The sequence below is a fragment of the Podarcis bocagei genome, assembly GCF_964188305.1.
Source record: "Podarcis bocagei genome assembly, chromosome: 6".
Lineage (NCBI taxonomy): Eukaryota > Metazoa > Chordata > Lepidosauria > Squamata > Lacertidae > Podarcis > Podarcis bocagei.
In genome coordinates, this window is record NC_138130.1 from 41,867,653 (window position 1) to 41,879,940 (window position 12,288).

Sequence of the window (12,288 nt, forward strand, 5' to 3'; positions counted from 1 at the left end):
TATATTGAAAAAGAACTGGGCATAACAGAAAAAGAATCAAATTATATGCTGCCATTAAGAGTTTAAATTACATGGTATATATGAAATTGGCTTTTAGAATGCCTCTTATATATTGGTATATGTAGATGTTATGTATATATTATGTATATGTTTGTATGTGTGAAGGTATGTGGGAAAGTTTTGCTTTCGTGTTCTGTAATGCCAATTTTTCAAAGTAAATAATATATATTTTTTAAAAACTAACAATCCCATTTTTCAAATAGCAGGGAGTGCACATTTGCAATGACTGATGCTGAGAAACCAGGGACTGTGGCTCTTGTTTGGGGTTGTTAGCAAGGAAGCCAATAAATAACTCGAAATAATGTTTACTTTTAAGAAGCACTCCAAATTCTTATCACACTTAGCACATTTCAATTACAGTGTGCTCTTACGCAGAAAATGCCTCTTGGGGCAATATTTGTTCCTGACAATATTTTATAATTGTGATTTTAATGTAGGCTGCTGTGACTCAGTCTGTTTGCCATAGTCCTTGTTCCTTTATAAGTAATTAGTGGTTTTCCCTGCACAAGCTGGCATGTCCTCCAGTAAATGCCAAGGTTGGTTGATAGTTTTCTTTTAAGCCATACTTGTTGAAGCTTTTCCCCTGTGGGAATTGCACATATCATACACAAAGCATAGGTGAAACATTATTCTTTAGTCCTGTGGATGACAAAAGAGCCCTGAGTAGGAAATATTAGCATGAGTGGGAGGCATGGAGTCAAGCACACTGGCTCCAGCCGAGTGTCTCCCACTTCCTCAGTTATGAGCCTTCCCTTCTTGAGCAGAGAAGGTCTGAAGAGGAAGATCAACTTGTGTTTTCTTGAACCCGAATTGGACCCCATCACAATCAGAAGTCCTGTGGTTGTGGGTGGGAGGTTTATCTCTGAAACATCTGTACAGCAAAACAGTAAGATTCCAGCAGCAATTTAAAATTCTCCTGTCAAGAGATTTTAACATAGAAATAGATGGAAGAATTGACATTCAGTAGGGAGAATCGACAATTAATGAAGGTAAAGTTAATATTAAAGGGGGAAAACCATGGCAGACATTTACCAATAATAATAGTTCGGGAACCGCTCTTGGACTTTTTGTGGGGAAAAGAAATGAATGACTCTGAGACACTTTGACTTAAAATAAATATTGCTTAACAGAAAGTGGAGAAGATCGTGGACTGAATGTCTTAAATAATCTTTCTTTTTAAAAATGTAACTGGCAGATGGAACATCAGAAGTTCTTTTATTTTTCTCTAAAGTTTCTTCTCCCTTTGTCTTTTTACTTTTCACTCTTTCTCTTGTCTCTCCTTTCTTGTTCCTCTCTCTCTCTCTCTCTCTCTCTCTCTCCTCTTCTTGGGAGTCATATGTTTGGGATTGTGTACTCATGTGGGGTGGTAGATGTTTGATGGAGAGCCCTGGGTGGGAGACAGGGAAATGTTGGTCTCCAAAGGAAAGCGGCTTGAAGGAGAAAGGAAGGTGAGAGCTGGAAGGGCTGCTACCTTCTGTGGGTGGTGGGGACTGAAAATTGCCTTTAGGAGAAGACTCCATATTTTACAGGATCTGTTTGTATTTTTTTTGTAGCTTTTATCGTACTGTATTGTGAAAAACTTTAATAAAAATCTTATTTTTTAAAAAAACATCTGTCCTGTCACTTTCCTGATAAAGGAAAGGGCAACCAAGGAGGTTTCAATGCCAAAACTGGGCCCAAAGTCAGAACAACACTGAGCATGACAAAGCTCTTCCTTGTTCTTACAAATGCCCAAAAGGTTCTTTGGATTTTAGTGTCTGTTATATTTGTTGGCGTTACGCTGAATATATCATCAATTTAAACAAATGTTCATGAACTCGTTATCCAAAGGCACATTTGTTGACAACTAACTAAAATTTTGTAAGTTGCTTTTCTGCTTCCTTTATAGACGTCAGCTCTAACTTTTTCTCCACCACCAGTGATTATACAATGAGAGAATATGAACAGACCATTGAGGTCCCTGCCTCCTACTACGGGCCCCACCTTTGTTTCCCCCTCACTGTTGCTGACACTGATGTTCTTCTTCAGGCTTTCAAGCACCGACAGGCAAGCTCAGACCAATGGTTAAATGGATTTCTGTTTTATTTTTATGGGCTCTCTAAAAGTGTCAGCTGATAATCGTAAGGGCATCTTAGACACCATTAAGACAGCAGGGCGTGGAAGGCTAATGTGCATCATGGTGGGGGGAAAGGAATTTGTAAGCACTTGATATGCGCATATTGAAAGCGATGAACAATGGTGCATTTAGTTATTTACCAAAATAATGGTATGCCAGTTTTCCAAATGTTCAAAGGAGCTTACGGTACATTGAAAACAATTACAAGAAAGCACATGTAATAGCAGATGCAATACTGAGGAGTAGGGTTGGGGTATTACTGAGGGGTCTTTTGTTAGGGGGTTGTTGCTATTTTTGATACTATTTTTTGTATATTTCTTTTAGTTCTTATTATGATTTATGTGGGCATTATTTAATTTGATTGTGCACTTTTTGATGTTTTACTTATTATTTATTACTACTTTTGCTAGGTTTGTAACTATGTATTTTTTCATGTAGCTGCCTTGAGCATGGTTTTAATCAGGCATCCCCAAACTCAGCTGTCCAGCTGTTTTGGGACTACAACTCCCATCATCCCTAGCCAACAAGACCAGTGGTCAGGGATGATGGGAACTGTAGTCCCAAAACAGCTGGAGGGCTGAGTTTGGGGATGCCTGGTTTTAATCATGGAAAGGTGGCATACACATAAAATTATGTATGTATGTATTCTGCCTGGGTAGCTCAGTGAGTTAGAGTATGGTGCTGATAACGCCAAGGTTGCAGGTTCGAACATCGTATGGAACACTTGCATATTCCTGCATTTCAAGGTGTTGGCCTAGAATGATCCTCAGAGTCGCTTCCAACTCTACAATTCTGTGATCCTATTAAACACAACAGGCCTCAACTGACAGCTTTACGAAAAAGGTTGCTCTGCCAGCCCTGTTCCTGTTGAAAGGCTGTTTATTCACCCCAATACATTCATCAGAGAAGAAAACATAATTCTTTCCACTGCCACGCTTTTTTAGCAATTGCTTAGTCATTGTTGGCACTTGCTGCTGCTCTTGAGAGCATTTGGCGCAGGAGACTCACACAGCCCTATGCTTTCCACTTCTTTAGCTATAATGGAATATGGTTTAATTTGAAAGACAGACATTGCAAAGCTGGATATCCCATCCCATGGCATTTCTGCTTCCTTTGATCTGTTGGCCGCTAAAACTGAACTCCACGGTCTCTGGGTATACCTGGCAGTGTCAAGAACCGCACTAAAACAATAGGGACAGCGGGATACATTACTTGAACATAGGAAGTTGGCTTATGTTGAGCCAGACCACTGGTCCATCTAGCTCAGTGTACACACTGACTGGCAGCAGCTCTCTAGGGTTTCAAACTGGGGATATTCCCAGCTCTACTTGGGGATCCTGGGAGTTGAACCTGGGATCTTTTGCAAGCAAAGTGGATGCTGTACCACTGAGCTACATCCCTTACACACACTTACAACCCAATATTGATACTATGATCCCTGCTTTGCTTGCCTTTGTCCACCTGACCTGGGAGGGTGGGGCCTGGACTGACTCCAGCTACAAAAGCTGAGGCTGCTGTAGAGGCCAGAGGCCATCTTGGCTGTGAGTCCTGGAAGGCCTGCTCCTTGCCTTGCTGGCTCCCCGCCCCCTTGCCTGGCTGAGGAAGGCAGTGGCCTGACTGACTGACTCCAGCTATGAAAGCTGAGGCTGAGTTTTGCTTAGGGGTTTCTGTTTCTGTTAATTGATATCGATTTTTTGTATCTTTGCTTTAGATATTATGATTTATGTGGCACTTGTTCAATTCGGTTGTGTGCTTTTTGATGTGTTTTATTCCATGTTTAAGACTACTTTTGTTATGTGTGCAGTCATGTAAATCTTGTCATGTTGTAAGCCACCTTGAGCATGGTTTTACCTAGGGAAAGGTGGCATACAAATAAAATGATGATTCTTAATATAGTATGGGCACCAACGCTGCTACTGCATTAGAGATCATAGAATCATAGAGTTGGAAGAGACCACAAGGGCCATCAAGTCCAACCCCATCTCCATGCTCATCTGTGCAGTGACGATCCTCCAAGTCTGCAGTCATGACTGGAAAATGTTTGTCACGCTGACAAGAACTGTGTACAAGCACAAAGCTCACTGGGTTTTGGTGATGGAGTTCTTCCAACGACTCTCTGTAATATATCATTTAGAGCCAGTGTGGTGTAGTGGTTAAGAGCGGTAGACTCGTAATCTGGTGAACCAGGTTCACGTCTCGGCTCCTCCACATGCAGCTGCTGGGTGACCTTGGCCCAGTCACACTTCTTTGAAGTCTCTCAGGCCCACTCACCTCACAGAGTGTTTGTTGTGGGGGAGGAAGGGAAAGGAGAATATTAGCCACTTTGAGACTCCTGAAGGGGAGTGAAAGGCGGGATATCAAATCCAAGCTCCTCCTCCTCCTCTTCTTCTTCTTCTTCTTCTTCTTCTTCTTCTTCTTCTTCTTGCATGACTCCGTACAGCACCTCCACGCCCGATACGTTCTTCAGCTGCTACACGAGACCAGGAAGGTCCTTCAGCAGATGCCAAACATCACACACCTCTCCACCTCTTATACCAAGGAAATAACCATCTGTGGTGAGTTCTCCTTAAGAGAAATGTGGCACTGGGTTGATATCTAAAGTATATTGTGAATCTGTAGGACTGTCTAGCATTTGTGGTTGCAGGCCCAGGCGCTGTAGGGCCAAGGCAATATGTAGGTGCAATAAACACAGGACAACCAAAAGGAGATTTAAGCAGGCCACAGCTTTATTGATTACAGGTGTCAGCAGGTTTGGGCGTAGGCATTGGATGTGTATCCTGACTCAACCAGCCTGCCTACTGGTTGATTTTTGGCAGGGATAACCAAGGTTAAGGGTCGCCCTCTGGCATACATCAAATTGGGGTGAACCCCCTCCCCGCAACCACCATTTTGAGGGTGCTATGGCCCATCAGCCCCTGTCTGTGCATCCGGACAGAAATGAACCCCTCCCCCAGCTACGCCTAAAGTAAGCCTTAACCCACCTTGGCCAGGCCAGACCACAACTCCCACTCCCCACCAGCCAGTGGTAAGTGGTCTTTATAGCTGTCATTGGAATGTTACACTTCCCCAATCCCCTCGCAGTACAAATCCTTCCTGTCTTCCCTTTATTATTGGGGGTGGGGGGGGTGGAAGGCTGATGACTCATTGCCTGGCATTTTTAAAGTAAGCCGAACACTTCCTCCCTCTTTTTCCCCCTGTCAGATGTTGCTGGGTGAGTCAGTGACTAAATCTGGCAAACTTTTAAGAAAAGAGCTGCTTTTCCATCTGTAAAATGCTACTTTGTGTGGTAAATAATTTCTTTCACCTCTTGCCTTCCCGCAAGTGCTTCAACAAACGGTTCGTGAACATGATCATGATAGAAGAAAATCCCAGTCCATTGATGCTTCTTCTGGGGGGACACACACACAAACACACACACACACAGAAAAACAAACACATATCCACACTGTGATGAAAATGAGCAAAGCAATGATGCATTCTCTCTCTCTCTCTCTCTCTCTCTCCCCCCCCCCATATATGGATGTCTCAGTGGGGAAATGTTATGCAGTCTTTGTTCTGAGGGGGTGTATATTTAGAGAGAGAGAGAGGCCGAACATTAAAGTGCATATTCTTTCTCTAATGCAGAAATTAAGAAAGCAATCTTTTTTATTTTAGTTTTTGATTGAAAGTATTTCAGTTGAGCAAAAGAAAAGAAAAAGAAAATGTGCATAAAAAGAGAAAGAAAAGTAAAGTATGTATCACTAATATATGCAAACAACTACAAATTCATATGTGGTTGTCTAGTATTTGGGTATTATAAGCAATCTTCCTTTTCTTAAGAAGAAAAACCACATAGTGAAACTGGAGGCAAAATGTTTTGTCCTGAGCTTTGTGGATCCATTTGGAGCCCAAATAAAATTGCTTTGTGGCCATGGATCACCAATTGGCCACCTGCATGAAGAATCAGCTAAAGATGGCAACATCTAAGTGCCTCTCAGTCATCTGGCCTTGATTACACTGCCATACATGGATGAATGGATGGGATTGGACTTCCTGGATTTGCTTGAGGAGACCCACTTGCAAGACAGCACTAAATGGTTACTAGTAATAATTAGTCTCTCTCTTCAAATCAAGAGAAGACGCGCACACAAAATAAATTAATTGTACTGCTGCAGGTGCAGAGAGAAACCAAATTTTAATAAAAGATGCTCCAAGCATTCAGTGCAGTAATAGATAAGATGGCTTTTATTTACAGGTTTATACCATTGAATGAGCTTTAGTAAGCAAGAACAAAATATCCTTAGACTTCTACACACACACGTGTGTGTGTGGCCTTGATAATCAATGTACATATATCCTCCAATGGGTGTCCTCATTTGCACAATTGAAAAAGCATCTGAGAGATTTTTTGATGTGTCCTTCAAGCAAATAATAGTCTTCATACTCAAAACATCCGTAATGACAGATGAAAGTGTATTTTTTTACTGAAGTTTGAGCCAAAATGTTGATTGCCACAAAACGAGATCTATGTCACTTCCGTCAAATCCTTTTTAACTTTCTACATTGAAACAGGCATTAAATATTCATCTGGTTCATGTGTTGCATATGTGAGAGTTCCTTTAATGAGCGTCATTTAAACCCCACTAAATCCAAATCCAATTTATTATTTCATAGTAATATTTGTTGGGTTTGGTCTTAAAGGGCTTAATATGTTCCATATTACGAAGCTAATGCCCCCCCTTTCTGTTTTAAAGTCCTAAAATAGCTTCTTCCCGTTTTAAATTCCTTTAAGACTCCTTTCCATTTTCAATATGATCCCCCTCCCTTTTGAGAGCTTTCTCACCCTGGTCATATTTGCCTAGAAAAGAGCAGCGTAGTGTTTAGGATTCAATTGCATCGTCACCAACAACTCAAGTGTGGGTGTTAACTAGTATACTATAGAAAATTTTTAAAAATTACATTTGTTGTTCTCCTCATTTTTGCCTCTGACCTTGACCACCAATTCCATGTGGCACTCGAAAGGTTGCCCATCAAGGAATGTAGCCCTCAGAGTGAAAAGGATTTTATAATCTTGTTCTTGAAATAGCAGTTTGAGAGGGACCATTAAGCCTTGGCTGCTTCCTCCTACCTTCCCTGTTGCTTCCAACACAGCTTCCCAATGCTTTGGGGCAGTGGGTGGGCAGTTAACCAGTTGCACCTGCTGTGTTTCACATTATGGTTTCATACATATGTGTGCATATTTTCACAAAATGTCTACTGTAAGCAGCTGGTCCACAGGGAATGCTCCCCTGGGGAATCGGATTCAGGAGTTGACCACCATGCAGTTAGTGCTTCATACCATTGCTTTACAACACTTCTAAACATGCATGAGCTCTAGAACCCTGCCTAGGGGAGGAGGAAACAATAATCACTGTTTGCTTCCAGTCTTGCATATTCTACCTGCCCGATTTGTGTTCTTTCTAGGCGATCTTCATGGAAAGCTTGATGACCTTTTGCTGATTTTCTACAAAGTAAGTAAATTTGGCATTGCTGTTTCCTCACGGTGCCTCAATGCTGCTGGATTCCGTTAGCAACTGTGTGTGTAAATATAGAGAGAGATCACCAGCACTTTGTGGTATCAATTTTTGGCCTATGGCCATCTTTCCGTTCTCCACACTCAGTTAATCAGGACTGAATGTTGATTGAAGGGCACAATCTGCAGGAGACTGGAGAGTATCAAACCTCAACGACGATACTCCTTGCGATTTTTGTGAAGTATAAACAAAGCAGGGGTGGGAATCTCCCCAAGCCTCAAGTGATCTGTTGTCCAAACTGTTCATGAGGGACAGAAGCTTAACCTTATCCATGCTGTGTAGCGTGATCTCCATTGGGAGCTTTCAGGGAAGACAACTTCCCCTAACTCTCTGATAATAACATATGTATCATATTGCTACTGCCCTTTAAGCATGGTGTATTGATGGTCTGCCCACTAGAGTTTATAGTCCCAGGTTCAGATTACAGTGTGGCTTGTATTTCTTTCATTTTGCTTCCTCAAATTGCACCATGTACAAGCCTTTGGAGGGGATGGGGAAGGGTGGGTGGGAAACAGCTAAAGGCCGCAAGTGATGACCTTAACATTGTCTGAAGCCAGTTAAACTAGATAACATGCCTTTAATGCTTTTTAATGGCTTCTCTTAAGAATAACACCTTGGCTTAATTAAAGTAGGCAGTTTGGAGACACTTCCATTCACTGCACTAATCATTGTTAAATGATGCCGTTTCCCATCATGTTCCTCAAAAAAGAACCCCAAACCCGTAATATTTTAAATTGCCAGTTGCTAAATTAGCCTGTGTTAAATTGATTCTATGCATATAGACATCCTGGAGCGGAATTAAAAGGCAGATTGACAAAGGGAGCTAATTAAGCGCAAACCCAGAAGGCACTCTAATGAGGCAGTGGCAGCAGCAACCCCCTATTCCACTCACCATTGGAAAGCTGTCTTCACTCTCGTTGCCTGCTGCTATGGATTTTCATTTCATCCCCAGCCTCGAAAAGGGCATTAGCAAAAGCCAGGGAAGTGTTCGAGGAAAGCAAGGGGAAGCAAGCATGCTGTATAATATATTGTATTTTGAAGTAAATTGGATTTTCACATTTGAAATGTAAATGCAATGTCAAATGTAAAGGTGTATTAAGAGCTGGCACTGAAAAAAAAAAAGTTTTCCAGGCTACATAAACGTTGATTGCAGGCATTTTGAGAACCTGCTAAAATTCATTCGACAAAATTTCATTCTACTGCTCCTCCTTGGACTTCTGGGCGGCTTATGATATATATGACGTCTAGGCAGGGGGCAGAGCAATTGGAACAGAGTTAGATACGTTGCATGAATAGGGCTCAGCTTCATCAACATTCCCTTCCTTTCAGCCTCAGATTTGTCTATGATCATTAAGGGAGATTGGAAGAGGAGTCCAAAGAACCATTGCGGTGTAGTGGTTTGAGCAGTGTGGCTACGTCCAAGCCCATGGGCCTGAGATGTACACACACACAGAGAGAGAGAGAGAGAGAGAGAGAGAGAGAGAGAGAGAGAGAGAGCAAATGTTTCCGGCTTCTCCTACTAATTTTGGCAGCAGCAGAACATCCTCCCTCCCACCAAAAATGTGGACACAAAATCCTTCCCTCCCCAGACATCAGATTGATCACTTTATGAGTGGGGGAGAAAAATCAGATCAGCTGAGGAAGGGAGGCTCCCCTGTATGTGTGTTGATGACTGCGTGTGTGTTGATGTGTGTGTGTGTGCAGGAGTGTGTGGAGTGGCCACATACACTTTTTGTCAGACCACCCATGGGCCCACAGGCCCTGGAGGTATAGCCCAAAAAGGTTCATCACTGCTTGGTTAGAGTATTGGACCAGGGTTTAAATGCCCACACAGTTGTACAGCTCACTGGGTGGACGACCATGTACCAGCCATTCACCCTCTTAGCTTAACCTACCTCCTATGGATCTTGTGATGATAAAATTGGGGGATACGGGGAGGAAGAATGTATACTGCCTTGAACTCCTTGGTCATAGGGTAGATGCACATCTAACCATTGTTTTCCACAATTGGTTAGGACAAGCATAATAAAGAATTCCTAAATGGTTCCTATAAAAGTAATATCAAATGAATAGTTTTATGAACTGTGCGGACATGGCAGCTCAAGGTAAACATAAGTAAAACTATCCCTGGTGTCCTCCGTCTGTCACCAAGGACCTGATGCTCACCTGGGCACAGGTGCAGCTACTAATGTGATATGGCAGTACTACAAAAGAGATGCTGGCATCAGTGAGGAGGTGAGGCCACCTACAGCTCTGCATTGCCCTGTTGACCGGTCGACTCTTGTTTTGCGATAATTAATATCTGTTGTACTTGCACATGTTGTTGTCGTTTTTCTTCTTCTACAGAATGGACTTCCTTCAGAGGAAAACCCCTACATTTTTAATGGGGATTTTGTGGACAGAGGGAAAAATTCCATAGAAATACTCATAATCCTGTTTGCCTTTCTACTCGTCTACCCTAACCACTTGCACTTGAACCGAGGAAACCATGAGGACCATATCATGAATCTTAGGTATTGCCATTGTTCAGCTAGCTAGATTATCTTTCATTCGCCTAATCTACATATGTTGTCTTCCCAAAGCCTCCAGTTGAAACAGTTGATCTGATAACTGAGAGATGCACTTGTAATTTTTGCTCAGATTTCAGATCAGTAGATACTGTCTATGAGCTCCCTCTACACATGTTACTGTAGCTTAGTATAAAGGAAAGTAATAATCAAATTATTGTGCATTTTGGTTAGAATTTGGACTCCGTTTACTCTTTAGAAATGGTCTTGGCATCTGAAGGTTGTGGCAGCATTATCTTTAAGTTAAGGCAGAAGCATTGTGCTATTTTATGGCTCAGCATTTCAATATACAGAAATACTGGAAAAGAAAACCTTATTTTTTATTTCTTTTGCTTTAGATAAGAGGTGGGAAGGAAGGAGTTTGGAACATAATGGTAGATCTCTGTAGCATTTCAGCAAGGACTCTAAGTTAATTTACTATGGCAACAACAAAATTAATCCGCCCACCACATCCCTGGCTCTGTCTTATACTGCTGAAAGTAGATCCCACAAGCCTGAAATCTGTTCACCCCTGTTTCAGACCATGCACTGTACCAGAGTATGGAAACTGTACCAGAGTATGGAAAAGTTCCTTGATGCATACTGATAAAATAAGTGGGAGATCTGTATCTGGGGTGCAGATACAGAAATATGCAACAGAAATTTCCTACAATTCAAATCTGATTTCTGTTGTCTTGCTATACTCTGGTAATGGATCTCCCCTCTGTTATAAACCTATAATAGATAAGAAAGAATTATCTCTTACATATAGGTACATAGAGAGTGCGATCCACTATTGAAATGACCTTTAACTTGTTTCAGATATGGTTTCACAAAAGAAGTTATGAAGAAGTACCAGGTAAATATTTGGCTGTCTTTTGGTAGTGGCATCAGGTTAGCAACCTCATCTTTTAGCTAAGTGATACAGACTGCATTCCTTGCATTTCAAAGCCCTAACCTAATTTTATGGACCTTAGTTCTGTAAAGAATATTGAACTCAGAGATGTTTTAAGCGTTACCCATGAGTAAGTATGGGGAGTAAACTGAATTCAGTTTGCATTTAATGGTGAACTTACCCAATTTACATTTTCTGAAACGATATGTGAACTGAAACTCAGCGATCCTTCAAAATTCACATGTTCTTGACTTTTGCTATACAGTTGTCCAGCCAAGTAATGTGTACAAAAATGCATATACTAGTGTAAAGTGTGTGTGTGTGTGTACATGCATATATTAGTGAATATAACATGCAAAAGTTCCTTAAAACAGGGAAATTTGTATATCAAGTAAAATATGTATATTATGCAAAATTGCATACAAATGTGTAAAAAATTGCACTAAAATGATGAATTTTCATGAGCACTTAAAAAATGAATGTGGAAATGTGGAGTATTGAGCTTAAGAATGGAAAAGTCAGAAATAGAGAGAAACCAAAAGTGGTAGATTCATTCATCCCTACTCACAAGAACCCCTTTATTTTTCCCCATGTGCTCAGCGGTGTAGCTAGCCGCTTGGGTACCTGGGGGGCGGGCCAAGGCGACTCGGAGATGGGGCAAGCATACATAGATTTACAAATAGTTTTCACTTCATTATTTTATGGCTTTGAGAAACCACCCACGAAGCACATGGTGCTATTATTTCAGGGACCTTCTGATTGTTACCTTTATTTTCACTTCATAGTGCTACGGAACAGCAATTTTACATCTTCTGGAAGATGTCTATAGCTGGCTTCCTCTTGCAACTATAATTGACAGCAAAGTTCTTATTTTACACGGAGGGATATCGGACACTACTGATTTGAATTTCCTTAATTTATTTCAGAGAAACAAGGTAAGGTGTTAAACTCGCAAGACACTCTTTTTATTTAGTTCTGCTCTTTTTGGTTCCAATCCATCTCACCAACACACAAATGCTATTGAAATCAATGAGAATTAACCTTGTGTATCTTAACTCTTTTACGTAAACATGCCATTAGCATTTTGAAAATTTAAAGGAGTAAACTAGCAACACACAA

The 12,288-nt window shown here is 41.3% G+C and overlaps 1 protein-coding gene across 4 annotated transcripts in view; it reads left to right on the top strand.

Annotated features, from left to right (window-relative positions):
- PPEF1 (protein phosphatase with EF-hand domain 1) overlaps positions 1 to 12,288 on the top strand; it is a 33,072-nt gene that overhangs the window by 11,197 nt on the left and 9,587 nt on the right. For all 4 annotated transcript variants that reach the window (XM_081199439.1, XM_081199440.1, XM_081199442.1 and 1 more), the window contains 6 exons: positions 1,949 to 2,106; positions 4,617 to 4,731; positions 7,619 to 7,665; positions 10,075 to 10,241; positions 11,097 to 11,133; positions 11,955 to 12,104. In XM_081199439.1, coding sequence (XP_081055565.1) covers positions 1,949 to 2,106; positions 4,617 to 4,731; positions 7,619 to 7,665; positions 10,075 to 10,241; positions 11,097 to 11,133; positions 11,955 to 12,104 — 674 coding nt within the window. The remainder of the gene's footprint in view (positions 1 to 1,948; positions 2,107 to 4,616; positions 4,732 to 7,618; positions 7,666 to 10,074; positions 10,242 to 11,096; positions 11,134 to 11,954; positions 12,105 to 12,288) is intronic.